The sequence below is a fragment of the Onthophagus taurus genome, chromosome 1, assembly GCF_036711975.1.
Source record: "Onthophagus taurus isolate NC chromosome 1, IU_Otau_3.0, whole genome shotgun sequence".
Classification (NCBI taxonomy): domain Eukaryota; kingdom Metazoa; phylum Arthropoda; class Insecta; order Coleoptera; family Scarabaeidae; genus Onthophagus; species Onthophagus taurus.
The window spans coordinates 35160985-35177239 of record NC_091966.1 but is presented as its reverse complement, the minus strand read 5'-3'; the positions used below and the strand labels follow the sequence as shown (position 1 = coordinate 35177239).

Below are 16255 nucleotides of genomic sequence, written 5' to 3'. Positions count from 1 at the left end.
TTTTAAAGTGAAATTGTCGGTAAATCTTAAAGAATTCAATGTCGGTGGGAGGGTAACGAAATGAAGCCGGCATCGCGGAAATTGCGGACATTGTCGCTTCCTTAAATAGAGGTACGCTTAATTTGGGGGACCTTAATTGTTAGCTATTTGGCGACTCGACGTATTCGCTTTGTCGGCGCCGCACCGAGCCAAACATTAATTCAATGAGCGGGCTGCGTTTGTCGAGTTTGTCGTGCGATTCAATTAATTTCAATTTACCGCGTTAACTTTTTGTTTTCATAACCGAAAATTTGTGTATAGCTTCTAAAAATTAGGTTACACGTTGTAGTTTTGAATGCTCTTTTTGCTGTATTGTTTTCTTTTTAACTGGGTCGGTGAGTTTCGGTATCATTTTCGATTAAAAAAAAACACCAAAAACCACATCCGCAAAGTCACAAGGAAAACTTATTTTATCGTTTCCGGTTGTCGCCTATGATTATACGGTGTGTACTTAAACACCTAATTGTAAGATTTGCAACGGCAATATTTTACCTATCGACTTAGAGATTATATCGCCCACAAACGATAATTCAACACCCACGATCGAATAACTGACAGCTTCTTATCCGCTCTTTCAGTATGATTTGGTTAAAGCTGAAGGTTCAACGAACCTCCTCGAAGGAAGAGTCTCAACTCCGCGAGAACAATTTTAGCACGTTTGTAAAAGAACCTCGCTCTATTTGAACGTACAATTATTTTTGGACTTTAACCTTCGATTATTTTTGCACATGCATGAATGCATTATTTTAGTTCTTTGATTATTTTCTTTTCAACTCTCAATGTTTCATGTTTATATATATTCTTTATTTATCAAAAGCAGACTTTGAAACGTATTCTTATGGATGTTATTTCCAGCGAACAATCGATCGCGAGCGCTAGGGCCAGTGTCATGGTCTACGACGATGTCACGAAGAAATGGATACCGTCGGGGTCATCATCTGGAGTGTCAAAGGTGCAAATATATCAGCATACAGTGCATCAGACGTTCAGAGTGGTGGGCAGAAAGTTACAAGATCAAGAGGTAAATAGTTAAAGAAAATTTTATCCGAATCAATTTTAATCTATATTAAAATTAAAGGTGGTTATCAACTGTGCCATACTAAAAGGACTGAAATACAATCAGGCTACGGCCACGTTCCATCAATGGAGGGACAACAAACACGTTTACGGTTTAAATTTTAGCTCTAAAGAAGACGCGGACATGTTCGCCAGGGCCATGTTCCATTCACTAGAAGTAAGTTTATATTGATTTTCATGGGGGTGTCTTGTAATACAGTCGATTTAAAGGTCAAGGGTAGAATGTTAATTAGAAATTAATTCAAATTTCTTTTTCAAGGTACTTAGTAATATAGTTCGCCCAGCATCTCAATCATTATACGCCGCAGCACCAATTCAGCAACAACAACAACAACCAATTCAACAACAACAACCAACACACCATCAACCCCAACAACAAATTCATCAATCGCAACAACAACTCCATCAATCGCAACAACAACTTCATCAATCGCAACAACAAATTCATCAATCGCAACAGCAACTTCATCAATCTCAACAACCGCCTCAACAACTCCACCAACATCAACCTCAACATCATCAATCCCAACAACCTCAACATCATCAATCGCAACAACCACAACATCATCAATCTCAACAACCCCAAATTATTCAACAACCTCAACTTCCTCCTCAATTACCCCAGCCGACCCAATATGATGAAGATATGGGTTATCGTACCATGACTCGCGAAGATGTTGCTATGATTCAAGATAGGCGAATATCGTCATCTTTGATGTCCCCACAACAAACTTCACCCATGACTAATAATGTTCCAGTTGCTCCAACGATGCCCACTACACAACCCGCTGTTGTTCCAAGTCCGGTTTCTCCACCTTCAGCTCCAGTTAGCGGGCATCAAAGAACGACCAGTGCGCCTCCCGCACCAGTTCCGCCACCGCTTCCGATGATATCAATGGCAATCCCTCAAGCTCCCCCGGCTGCTCCGACTCCCGTACCAATGCCTCCACAAGTTACAGGACCACCCCCGCCGCCACCTCCACCGATGAACATGTCGCGATCGCAAAGTAGTGATGGTGGAGAAGTTAATTCTTTGGCTGCTCAATTACAAAGTGCCCGATTGAAAAAGAGTAAGAACACACCGCCGCCTCCCGCTGAAAATAGTGGATCTTCTACGAGTAGTGGGGGTAGTAGTAATTATGGAACTTTGGGGAGAGGTGGTGGTGGAAGTATGGCTTCGATGATGGATGAAATGGCTAAAACTTTAGCGAGAAGAAGAGCTGCTGTAAGTTTTTTTAGTTTCACAATCAATAGTTAAAAAATGTTTAATATTAACAATGGAGGTAAACATGACACTAGATGGCGGAGGTGGAATATCAGATGATTGATTCGATTGAAAAAATATTATATTTCGCTGATAGTTAATATAATAGTTTTTTAATCTGTCATGTTTTATATAGCTCAGCTGGGTATTCTTACAAAGTTTTGTGATTCCAACATTGTCTTCTTCATTTAATATATTAAATTATTTATTGTTTGTGAAATTCGATATGGATCACCTCAGCTATATAATCACTTACAATCTGAGTCTTTTGTGACGAGTTAGGTACCTGTGGTATTAATCTCTTGATGGTCGGCGATAAACTTACTTAATAGTTTTCATTTGTCCTCATTCATGCGTTCAACCATTCCGTCGGATTGTGAACGCAATAAATTCCTGAATTCATTTCGGAGAACCGTCGTCATTTATGGCCATTTTGTCTATTGTATTGTTGCCTGGAAATTTTTCCGTTTCTCTGAGGTTTTGTAATTACATCAACGCGCGCGCTACCCACACATTTAGTAACATTTCTTTACGTTCTATTTACAATTCACAACGTTTTTTTCTAACATTATCTTTATGCTAAAATGTCGTTGATCAAAAAGCAATACAATTAACCATGGAAATATCGAAGTACAATAGCAAATCGATAAATCTAGATTAATCTGCGGTAACTTGCACCAATATTTTCAGTAAATCTCTTTATGTGGACGTGTTATAGCAACTAGTCACCTCCAAAGTTATGCTTCCATTCTATAATTATATTCAGTATCCCTTTTCTGGTCTTTTAGAATAGTTATAGACATTTTGGTGCTGGTGCTAGATTACACAATACCTCTGAAGTTACTGTACAGCCATATAATCGTCTTACACGAGAACTTCTGACCATAATTATCTGTTAAACTACTCGACTGACTTGACGCCTGCCAGTAGCTACTAGTTATGCAATAATTTCTTTCAGGTTTCAATTATATCTTGGTGTATGAAATTGCTTGAATTTACTTGCATCTATGTTCAGAATCATCTCGAAGATTACTCAATATCACCAGGACCATATATAATAAGCTGGTGAAAAATGGTTTTTGCTTTTCTTCTTGATACACTTGCCTACTTAAGCATATCTGGTTCAAGGCGTTTATACAGATTGGTACCATTAAAATTAGAAGATAGAGCTATTATTAGTGATTAGCTATTAGCATCATAGTACTATGAAACTCAAACAAACTACTTTTCCGATTTGATGTTAGTTAAATCGCCGAATCGAGGATCTCCGCCAATTGAACAAGATGCATGTTATCAGCGAAAATCCGCTGTACCTCTCAAGAGACCTCGAAGCTGGCTCACATTCATCAAATGACGTTATATTTTAGATGAATTTGGTATGTGGTAGTGTAAGGTGAACATGAAAGTCTAGCCATGAGAATATGTCATGGTACCACGAACCAAACTGTACGCGGAATACGTTGCGAAATCGATAAGTCAAAGGTATCTACCGCAGCATATTCGTTTTAAATGGAATTGCGGTAGACACTACGCTGTTTTATGGGTCGATGCCGGGCGGTTGCTTAAAGGTCACCTCATACGTTAATTCCTTCTCAAACTAACACTAACTAATGTAAACTAATGCTCACGGCATCGTTATAAAAAAGAAAATTTTGGATACGTAATTTCGACAGTAAGGGCAAGCCTAGGTAATTCTTGGTGCATACTTATTCACAATTAGGTTTTAGAGGTAACAAAAGTTTTTGTAAGGGTTGCACTTTTACTGGTTAGTAAAAAAACTTGTATTAAATATAATACGTCTCTTTATTTACATGTTTCGCCTGTCCTGGCAGGCATCTTCAGAATAACTACAAAAATAGAATTTATGATAATTTAAACATGTTAGATTACAGAATTATGGTAAATTAAATCTAAATAAAATGATACTTACAGAGTAAGGTATAAGTTGAAAATAAAATTTTTGAACAACGGAAGGGGGGAAGGGAGGAAAAGCCAACAGCCATACAAAACCCAAAATCAGGTCAGATAGGGATTTATATATTGGTACCTGATCATTCAGACATTCTACATCATTTATGGGTTTCAACTAAAACAAATAAACTCCTTTTTTCACAAACTCTTAAATAGACAAAACACCAAAAATTCTAGAGCCCTCCAACCTATAAATTCAGAAAGTAAAACATACAGACCCATCCTGTACCCAGGAAAAATGGCCTGTAATATTGGAAACGCCTGTAAAAAACATGGTATCACCTTATCCTATAAAAATAACAATACCCTACAACGAATGCTATTTAACGCCAAAGATAAAATAGATCTACTAGATAACAAGGGGGAATATAAATTAGATTGTGACGACACCTGTGGTGCATATTATATAGGTGCAATCGGTCGTTCACTGAGAATCAGGGTGAAGGAACATAACCAAAGAGAAGAATTCAATTTGAGTAAACACATTTCAACATACAATCATGATTTCTATAAGGAGAAAAACGTCAGTTTGCTTCATCAACAAAATAGAAGCCATAAACTCTATAAAGTCTACTCGAAAGCTATGAAATTGATAGATTCAGATTCAATTCAAACGATGTAGAATGTTTGAATGATCAGATATATTACTCACAGGTACCAATATATAAATCCCTATCTGACCCTTATCCCGAAATACCATACATAAGAGTCCCAGATTTTGGGTTTTGTATGGCTTTTGGCTTTTCCTGTTTATTAAGTTATTACTAAATTTATTAACTATTTCTCTTAGACTTTTTACTAACCAGTAAAAGTGCAACCCTTACAATAGTATATTGTTTTATATGGAAGAGAAGCAGTGCTTTTTATGGCGTGGTCTGTCGCTTAGCGACGAACGCAGTGAGTCGCTAATGACAGATGAGCCGTTAAAATTGTGGCGTGTCCGACAGTTTGCCGGACGAACGAAGTGAGTCCGGCAATGACGGACCAGCCACAAACGAATCTGCTTCTCTTCCGAATAAAACATAGTATTTTTTCTTCAAACGTTGCAAATAATACGGCGCTAAAGTGAAATGTTCTTCAACGTTATGGCGCTAAAGTGAAATTTACTTTAGCGCCATAACGCTGAAGTACTTTTTTGCTATGTTGATCTTAGCAACCGACGTTATGCAACAATGACTTACTTCTACCGCGAGTAAACACGACAACAAAGTTGTCATTTAATGACGTTTGAAGAAAAAAACTTTTGTTACCTCTAAAATTAAAAAACTGGTTAAAAAATGGACTACAATATCAATTAGGTTTTACACTATTTATACAAAATATGTATTATGTTTGTAAATTCGTGAAACATGTGAATCTCGATAGTTGGCCTAATGCTCTTTTCTATCCAAGGACTAGTCCAACTAACTTTGGCGTTAACTCATTATTCACTGGCGTGATATCTAATGGTGTCTATTAATTTATGATAATGCTTCTTCATAAGACCGTTAGAAACTATTTCTGTTTGCTACTGGGGTCACTTCAGACCAACATGAATATCTATCTAGATATGTAGAGTATCTATCAGTTTAGTGTAGATGCGTTCGAATCGTTTGAGGAATAAAATAATCACTTGGTGATTGTTTATCTCGTGTGCTGATGATATTTTTTGAAGAAAATTTAAAGGTGTTTATCTAAATGCGGTATTAACAAAAGATACACTAGAAATTCATACTTTCTGGATGAATCTACTAAATCTGGTTCAAACGAATTTGCCACTTTCAACATTAGGATCAACCCAGCTTATCGAAATCTATTGCTAACTAAACTTATTATTAACTAATGTTAACAAATAATTATCTATCGTAGGCTTTGTACTTGTTTTCTGCATTCTTCAGTTTTTTAGGGTAGAACAAAACTCCACTGAGTTGTTATTCCAAAATAGCATTGATAGCAAAATTAGAAACATAGCATGAGATTGCATGTGGTACTGGATAAGCCAACATGTGGTGCAGGGTTGTTTGAGTAAAAATTTTTTTTTCTGTCGTCCAGCTTATTTAAACTTTTCCTTTCAGATTTCTCCGCGATAAATTCATCCTGCTTGGAGATATTAAATGTTCCAATGAGTTTTTGAATCCGTGCCATCAGGGTTTCTATCAATTAAGTCTTTAAGTATTCTAAATTGCAGCAATTTTTTCAAAGATGCATTTAACAGAATTTAATAGAACTCTGCACTGCATTTAAAAACAAACTGCAGAAGCTTTTGGTGATTGTACAAATTGTGCGTAATACCAACACAATCGACGATTTAGAGCTGCTCCAATGTGGTCCACTATTTCATTCAAGTTTCGCGGCACACACTCGTCTTTGCGATGTGTTTTAGGGTAATCACGAGATCGCAGCGGGTAGTATTTATTGATGCCATTTGTTATAATACCACTTATAGAGATACTATATCCATAGCAGTATCTCTTATGCAGCTTAGTGTGCGCATATTTTACATTTGAGATTATAAAATTTGTTTGAACGTTGGTAGTCTAGTTTTTTTGATAAAACTGAATAACCTACACCTTTGCACAGTACTTTAGATGTTATGATGTTACTTGTCCCAATTTGCCTTGGGACAAATTTGGGACGTTTCAATATTAATAAACAACAGTTGAGGGTCCGCTTTTTAAATCGTTCTCTTCGCCCTCAATTCGTAATTAACGATACGTCTCGCAAAATGTGTTCTTGATTTATCATAAAGCATTCACGAGAACAGTTAAGGTTTCCATTTCACTAACAAACGACAAAGGGCTGTAGAAAAACAGTATTAATATTGCCTTATTGTTTTGTGACTTACTCTTATCTCATTTCCCAACATAATACTAATAATCCGTAGTTAGTACACAATTCAAAGCATCCCCTCACAAGGTAATAATTAGAGAGACAGCATCTCTTAATTAGTGTATCGATTTCCTTTGATAGTAGTTTCAAATTGTTACATTACAGGATGCTTCACCTTTACAGATCAATAATGTCATCTCTACTTCAGTAGTAATGAGCTAATTTTGGTTGATAGAGAATAAACATTGTTTTTGCTCTAACCTCTTCTTCTGCCTAATTTATAATAACTCGGAATTTATTCATTTTTTTAAATAAATATTTAATGTCATCTTGACAGTTTATCACAAACATCTTTCTAATTCTTCCGTATTTTTTTATTATATACAAAGGTTAATAACCATGTCTTTCGGAGTTATACTCGATTCATCCCTCGATCCTATGGAGGAAACGAGATTTAAAAAGAAACATTCTGATTTAATTCTGAAATTATCAAAAAAACTCCACTTCACCTACACGGAGGTCGAATCTATTTTATTGATTTATTATAAGCTACAAAAAGAAAGCCATGATAAATTGGGGATAACCAAAGCTCAATTTAGGGATGTTCTTCATGCAGGATTTGATATGACGGAAGACACGTTAATGGATAGAATATTTACGGCTTTAGAAAAAGGCATTTTTAATCCTCATCCTGCAACGGTTACAATGGAAACTTGGGCAGCCGCTTTATCTTTGTTCTTAAGAGGAACTTTTGAAGAAAAAATTCAACATTGTTTTCATGTTTACGATCTTCTCGGCGATGGGATGATTGGTAGGGATTCGATGTTTCAATTGTTGAGAACATCCTTAATCAGTTCAGGAAGTGATGATGACGCTGAAGAAGCCGTTAAAGATATGATTGAAATATTGACTAAGAAAATGGATATCGATAGAGATGGAAAAATATCTTTTAATGATTACAGGCAAACGGTTGTAAAAGAACCAATGCTATTAGAGTGTTTGGGGAAATGTTTACCAGCTAGAATTTCAGTTTATACTTTTGTTACTACATTTACACCTAACACTGGAAAAGTTTAAACTATATTTTTTATTTATATTTTTTTTAAAGAGAATAAATTTTTTTATTAATTTAATTCGTTTTCTTTTTTGAGTTAGTTGTGATAATAAAAAATGATTTTTTAATTTATTTATTTAGGTTGAAAAGAAAACTGATCACGTCGATGAGGATGATAAGAAAGCTTCTTGGGAAAAAACGAATACACTGCCAAGTAATTCTTCAAAATTCTCATCAGAATCACCGAAAAGTATCAGAAAACGGTTTGGGTCCGCTTCCGAAGAAACAATACTGAAAGTTAATGGCCTATCAGAAGTTAGCGGTTTATCACTCGCTCCTAACGAACTTGAAAGTCTTAAAAACGAAATTATAAAAGAGGTCAGAAAAGAGATTGCCAAAATGAAACAGGATATCTTAGATGGTAAGTACAAAAATTTTTAACTATAATTAATTAGATTTAAAAAATGTTTTATTTTAGCTATTAAATCAGAACTGAATCGAAGGTAATTTATACACACAGTTTACGTAAATTATTTTGTAAGAACACGTTAACTCTCCAATAAAAATAACCAAAAAAAAAAGAGAGAGATTGAGAGAATGAAAAAGAAATGAACAACCATTTTTTGTAACTTTTTACACTCGTCGCGAAACACGTATTATCAATATAAACTACTCAATCGACCAGATCTAAGACAAATTTGTAAAAGGCGAAGTTGTTAAGGAACTGTAAGATTTGTGTATAAAACGACAAGAAATCCTCGTGACTTTTTCGAATTCTTTTTTGTTTGTTAATAATCCGTTTATAACCACATCATGAATCATGACAAATAAATATAAGAAATTAAATTGTACATGAAAAAAAATATCTGTGGTAGTAATGGAGTAAAGGTCGATTTTTAAAGTAAAATAAAAAAAATTGAGACAATGCAAATATTGTAGGTGTCGTATAGCAAGAGCACAGTGTAATAATAATAAGTTTTTTTTATATAAGGTAATATTTATTATTTTATTTTAAGTTAAATTATATTCTATGAGAAGACGATTTTTTACGTAGTGATTCCTATTACTATTCATATTGATGCATTTTTGTCTTGATAATGCTGCACTGATATATATATTTTAACTTTTTTGTTCCAGGTGTAATTATGTTTAATAAAAAAAATTGTTTTATTTCATAAATTTAAATGATACTAAATATTTCATATTTGTTGATAAGTTTTATAAAAATATACAGAGTGAGTTGGAAAGGATTTGAATTGGGGATACTAAATAACTAAACTATACTAATTTTTATTGGTATATCAAGATGCTATATAAGTCATTTAATTTCTCTATTTCTTGAATAGCTTCTACACAAGTAATTAAAAGTATCTATATTACTTTAAAATTCTGGTTCTCACATCCAAAATTAACACATTCCCACTTTGTTGATTTCTGTTAAACACTGTGAAATGTTTCATGTCCTAATTAAGTGAATTGTGTTAATTGATTGAAATGTGTTGGACATCAAAAACAGTTTAATATAAGTTGGTTGTTGCAGGTAATTGGTTTAATACATACTCCTGAATACAGTTAAGAACTTGAAATAGTTTAGTTAGAAAAAGGTGTTTCTTAGATTTTCTCTTTGCTCTTATCATATCCTACATACATTACTATCTTATATGGTGGAAAAAAAAATAAAAATGCTACACCCATCTAAAAAGAAAAATACTTGCATTTTAATTACTACGAAACAAGATGACTTTTGTTAAATGACAAAAATAAATAATAATGCTTCTACATTCACAAAAATATACTTAATAATAATCACGCATTCTATTTTCAACCTCAGAATGATTTAGAATAAAACCATCAAAAGTGTATGATCTAAATTGTTGGTTAGGTTTACAACACAAGCTGTAAAAGATTTATTGCAATTTGCGTTGCATCCAAACTTAAAACCCTTCATACCAGGTCTTTCAAGACTTTGCGTGTGGCTTGGTTTAACATTATTATTAAATTTAATCATGTTTCATTTTTAACATATTTTCTCATTGTTACAATTTCACCACTACCTGAATCAATTTTATATCTCAGATATAAGTATGCTAATGCAAAGACAACCTCATTTTTGAGCAGATATCTTAATTGAATTTTTGAAGATTCATATTTATATTTATACTCATAATAACATTGATTCTACTTTTTTTCTCTTCACATTTTTTACTTATTCCCTACCAAATCATTTATTAATATCGTGCTTTCGTTGTGAGTTTGAAATACCTTGAAATATGTATATATCCCCAGGATGAGTGTCAAATCTCCGCCTAGGCTCTATTATTCCTCAAACTATGAGGATCAACATCTCCATAACGAAAAATATGTGTTTGATCATCAAAATAATCACAAAGAAGTTTTTGCTAAAAAACTGTTGGCGAAAAGTATTTTTAATATTATTAGGAAAACTTCCCTTACCTAACCTAAGTCATTGAAACTTGTCTACAGTTTAAGCGCTAACAAATACGGTTATGATACAGGTTCTTATTGGGTTGATCTAAACATAAAAGGTTTATAATTCACGATTATTGATATATCTGGATGATGGCATACTAATCCTACATATCATTTTCTTAAAGTTGTATACTAATAGCAAACTCCATCGTCTTTCTGGCATTAAATCTAATTCAACCTGCCAATAACCGCCTGCATTTAAAATCAGCTTGATTCCATCTTAAGTGATCTGTGACAAAGGATGTTTAAATCATCAGCAATCAATACAGAATCACATTGATCAATGGAAAATATCTTTATATAAACTCATTTTGCTGACACTTTCAGTTATTAATCTTATAGACGTGAGTAATAAATTCAAGACTGTACGGATTTCTGTTAGACTCGATTTTTATGTTTGATATATTACATAAAGAACAAGTTTCTGCTCTCTGATCAGTATAATTCAATTGCAAGTTCATTTTATCGGATGCACTTAATCTTGGTGAATAAACCAACCCTAATAGTTCTGTGTCAATTCTATATTTACAACTAAAGGCTTAATTTAAGTTGGTCATGAAGACAAAGAGATAAAAGGTATTGGTTATAATATTGATATTATTCGAAAACAGTTTTAGACAAATTTTGAGAAAATATCCTTGTCTTCTGCACCCTTTTTGCTGATACTGAAGTCTTTGTGACATATCATTTTACATCCTATAATTGGAGTTTGAACCAAAATTATTGTAACTAATTGGACTTATAAGCTAAGACTTGGAATTGGAAGATTATCTTGTGTACTTATTTTAGATCCACCTCATTAATAATGTGGCATAAACTATAAAATGGCTCTACTGTCTCATCTAGCTAATCAGAACCTAGGTTCGCACAATTATATTTGCGCTTTCTTGTTTAATTCTAATTTGGAACTAATTCAATCAAGCATATCAGGGAGATAGAAGCGATTTGTTCAAACTTGTCGTTACAATCATTTCACTCTAATTCACTCTAATATTTCACAGCTTCCTATAAGTTCAGAATAAATTTATTCCAAAATAAAATAACTTTAACTACTCCAATAAGTTGATAGAGCATAGTCGGCAGATGTGTTGAAATTTATCGTCATCTCGGACAACTTCGCGTATTTAAAATATATAAAGCTTTATTACGCAGGAAATAGTTTAAAATAAACTGGAACGATCATCTGTTTTAGTCACATCCTTGACATTTCCACCTTTAACTTTATAACAGTTTAGGGTTGTATCTTTTAACATGGCGTAGTCCCAATATAGCCCTTTAGAAACCAATAACACCAACGCTTCATGTTCTAAACTCCTCATACTCCACGGTTATTGTGCAAACTTGGCCATAAAATTGTTCGTAAACTTCGTGTACTACTTTCGTATACTTTGAAAATGGGTTCATCATCATGAAAATGCGTGGAAACACCGAACTGGCTTCAATATCAATAAATACTTGATTCATCTGTTACCTTAATATTGTAGTCTTGCCTTCTTGGTATAATCATTACTTTTTTCTTAAATATAACTAATAATGCTCTTTCTATTTTCCATAATAAGAGTTGACCTAGAGACATGTTCGGATTAATTTCGTCATTAATATATTTTTAAGATTTCACTTTCCATTTTCATTAATGCTTATTTTTTTCTAAAACTGAATATATGGTTACATTTTATCAGATTCATCGATGCTTAACTTTTCTGATTCATACTATTCTCCCTTTTCTTTGGATTTCTTATCTTTGTATACAACTTCTAACGGAATCGCTTATCATCTAAAACTTGATACTGTATTTATTATGTTGATTGATTATTGGCAATATGTGATTCATCAATACACATTTGCTGATAAGAGACGCAATAACATCAATATACATTGTTAAAGATATCTACAATAACAACACAGTGATGAGCGAGATCATCAAGATGCTTGATAATCCAACATATTATATAAAAAAATCATAGAATAGAACAACATGGAATTATAGTTATCAAGATTATTAAATAATGTCTAAAATTGGAATAAATATGTATTCCAATTTTCAGTTTATATCATATTATCCGGTCAATTTTTACTTATTTCAGTTAGCTTTTATGAAAAATAAACATACATTTTATGTATTTACAGCGATTAACACATAAAAAATTGGTGTAGCATTTTTATGTCTTGCTGGACTACCTATGAAAGCGAGATTATCAAATTGCTTGACTATCTGAAGTACACTCTAAAAAATTCTGTTAAAGATTCTTGGTTAAGAAGCAAGTATAAGACACAGTCTAGGAAAAATTTTAAAGATGTAGTTACAAATTGTGTGGAGATGTGGAGTATCTCCAAATTTATCTCAATCTTTCTAACTCACCCCGTGTACAAAATAAAATTTAACATTGCTCAACTCAAAAAAATTAAATTATATTCCCCAACAATTTTTTTTATTAAACATAAGCCACATAATAGTTATCGAAGAACATTACATTTGTATAAAATATTTATTTATAAGTTAAAGGACTTCCATATAAAAATATTTATTCAAATGATGTTTTTAAACAATAATTATTATCTAAACAATTTTTTTAATGAAATTAATCGTCTAAAATTAATCCATCATTTACATAAAAGAATAAATTTGTTTTTTTTTTCATAAATAAAAAAAAATAGTATTATTCTATGGGTAATAACATGCATTTTTACTACTACATTCAATTTTTATTTAAGACATTTATATCTAATAATAGTAGAGTAGTAGAATTTGATTTAAAAAAAGTCTTACTTTGTGATAAAATTGTATGTTTTGTATTTTGTACATATAACATGCAGTTGAAATAAATTCATCATAAAATTGTAGCGCTTTAAAACATAAAGGCATAAAAGTAAATTTTAACAACAAAACATAGCAATTTATTTTAAATACTAAATAAACAAAAATATAAGTGTTCCATTAAAAAATCGTAAAAATCAAGCTCAACATAATGATAATCTTTTTCTTTTTATTCATAGAACACTAATTTAAAACGATTAGTATACGTTTATAAAACAAATAATGTTAAATAACTGTATTGTTATAATTACTCATTCTCATCAAAAACTTTTTTATTCCAATTTTTTTATTTACGTTTTTTTTTCTCGTGTACAGAAAAGAAAAAAACATTGTCGTTACTATACTTGTATCATAAACTGAGTAATAGCCGCTTTTCGCTAGTTTAGTAACTCTCATGTAATACATCGAAAAAAATTGATAAAAATTAATAAAAATAAAATAACAAGAAAGCGATTAAAACTTTAACAAGAAAAGAATGAATCCCCTGGCCACGATTACAAAAAATGTATACTACGCTAAAATAATTGAATAGAAACGGACCGCGACAAGGCTTTGCGAATATAAAAATAAAGAAAATGAGAAGAAAATAAGAAGAAAACGATAGGTTTTTAAGAGATGAGTCGAAACGTTTTTGATGATATATAATATAAATCTATATATATTATAAATATAACACATTTGTGATATTTAGTCGCATTTATAACAATATTTTTTAATTATCTCGTTTTTTCTTTTTGTGCTTTCCCCCCTTTTTAACACTTTTAAATTTAAACTTTTTTTTTTTACAAAAAACGAAAGTTTTGTTTAACGCGAATATGATAATGTGTGTGTTGTTTGCCGTAAAGGAATTCGTAACAAAAAAAATTCCTCCCCCTTTTCATCCCCATTACTTTGTACTTGTGATCTCAGATTTATGACGAAAAAAAAAAACATTGCACCGAGTTTATCGAAAATAATAATTTGAATTTTTTAATTTCTATTTTCTTATTGTATAAGTTGAAAATTTATAAATAACAGTGTATTTGACATAAATAAATATCTCGTAAATGACAATTTTTTTCTTTTATACCTTTTTTTTTCTTTTGAGAGATGGAAGGAACAAATTATTACGTTTTTATTTATAGAATTTCGTTAAATCAGTATCAGATGATTCTTCAGATATCAACTTCTGCTACAATCTTTCAGTTCGATTTCTCCGAATCGCTAACCAAATTAGCTTTTTTACCTTGCGTTTCTGTACATTTCTGTTTTTAAGCTCCAAAAGTTCAATCTTTTCAGGTGTATCAGATTTTCTAGGTCCAGCGTTTGGGTAGCCCTTAATTAAAAATAGTTGGAGTTACAAAACATGTTGATATATTTAAAGGCTTAATTGTAGCATCAGATATTTCGTTTCTTATTTTGTTATGAAGCTCTACATCTTTATTTGCGGGGTTTTCTCTATCTATCACCAAATTTGGCATGAAACCTTCCTCATTAAAAAAGAACTTGTCAAAAGGGAAAATACCGGTTTTTCCAAATTCATTTGAAATATTTACGTTCGTCATTGCATGCGGATAAGCTGTTCCAACACAACATTTGTATCTTGTAAATATTTGATCTGAATGATTCATCATCCATGAATCTAGAGCTGCACTGTAGAACGTCTGGAAAGGTTTCATCAAACCAACATTTAAAGGCTGTACTTTCTTCGTAAAGTGAGGTGGAATTATAATACCATTATTTTTACACAAATCGATTGCCTCTATTGAAAGATGACTTTGATGGTTATCCATTATGTGCACACAGCTATGCTTATCACACAAATTAGGTAAGGATCGATTTTCTTCTTTAAAACTGTTGCTCTGAACTACTCATCCATGATTATTTCGCGCATATTTGCTCCATCTACATTAAAAAATCAACCAGCTCTATTCACTACGAAAAACAACACAACATAAAAAAATCCTTCATAATTGACCTATTATTATTATTATTATTATTGCTGCCGGGCTGAGGAAGGCGGCCCCTCTCGTTACCGCGACCTATAAGATCTATTGTAACTTTAGCCCTCCAAAGGTTTAGGGCAAATGTAGGTCCTTAATGAACCTTAGTATTGTCCTGAGGTCTTGAGCCTTTATGTCGGTAGATAACAGGGGAGTTTTACCGAAGACGTTGTGCCTTAGACGGCCTCTGGCGACGCAATTGCACAGTATATGTTCAGCAGTTTCTGACTCGTCGTTGCATAGTCGACAAGTTTGATCCTCAGCTTGTCCAATGTGGAAGAGGTGGTATTTTAGGGGCACATGGCCGGTTAGGTAGCCTGAGAGCGTTCTTAGATCCCCTTTGCTGAGGCATAAAACCTCTTTGGTTTTGTTTTGCAACGGAGTTATCATACTCTTCGCTTGTCTGTGACCTGGAAGTTCTTTCCAGCGTAAGGCTATCTTTAAAGCCTCCCAGTTGTTGATTATTTGTTTTAGGTGGCTTTTTTGTAGTCCACATCCAGGTTGGGGTCCAATGAAGGGCGTGTTTGCTGTCTCTTTGGCCAGCTTGTCGGCCTTCTCATTACCCCAATGTTGCTGTGACCTGGAACCCACCATAGGGTAACATCATTGCCCCTAGCGAGTTCTCTCAGGTTGTTGGTGCACTCTCTGATCAGTGCAGAGCCACACGTGTAGGCCTGAATTGCCTTTAAGGCGGCCCGACTGTCTGTGAAAATGTTTATGGATGCACCTTTTTGTCCCTTCTGTAGGTTCAAAGC

The 16255-nt window shown here is 33.0% G+C and overlaps 2 protein-coding genes across 4 annotated transcripts in view; both read left to right on the top strand.

The window, feature by feature from the left end:
• The window catches only part of LOC111425767 (ENAH actin regulator enabled), a 42379-nt gene extending 27808 nt beyond the window's left edge, over positions 1-14571 (top strand). For all 3 annotated transcript variants that reach the window (XM_023060007.2, XM_023060006.2, XM_023060005.2), the window contains 5 exons: positions 895-1060; positions 1118-1273; positions 1376-2341; positions 8355-8634; positions 8692-14571. In XM_023060007.2, coding sequence (XP_022915775.2) covers positions 895-1060; positions 1118-1273; positions 1376-2341; positions 8355-8634; positions 8692-8720 — 1597 coding nt within the window. In that variant the 3' untranslated portion in view covers positions 8721-14571. The remainder of the gene's footprint in view (positions 1-894; positions 1061-1117; positions 1274-1375; positions 2342-8354; positions 8635-8691) is intronic.
• LOC111425768 (calaxin-like) lies at positions 5500-8294 on the top strand. Its single transcript, XM_023060008.2, has one exon. The coding sequence runs from the start codon at positions 7559-7561 to the stop codon at positions 8234-8236; it is 678 nt and encodes a 225-aa protein (XP_022915776.1). The 5' UTR covers positions 5500-7558; the 3' UTR covers positions 8237-8294.
• Positions 14572-16255: the final 1684 nt, after the last annotated feature.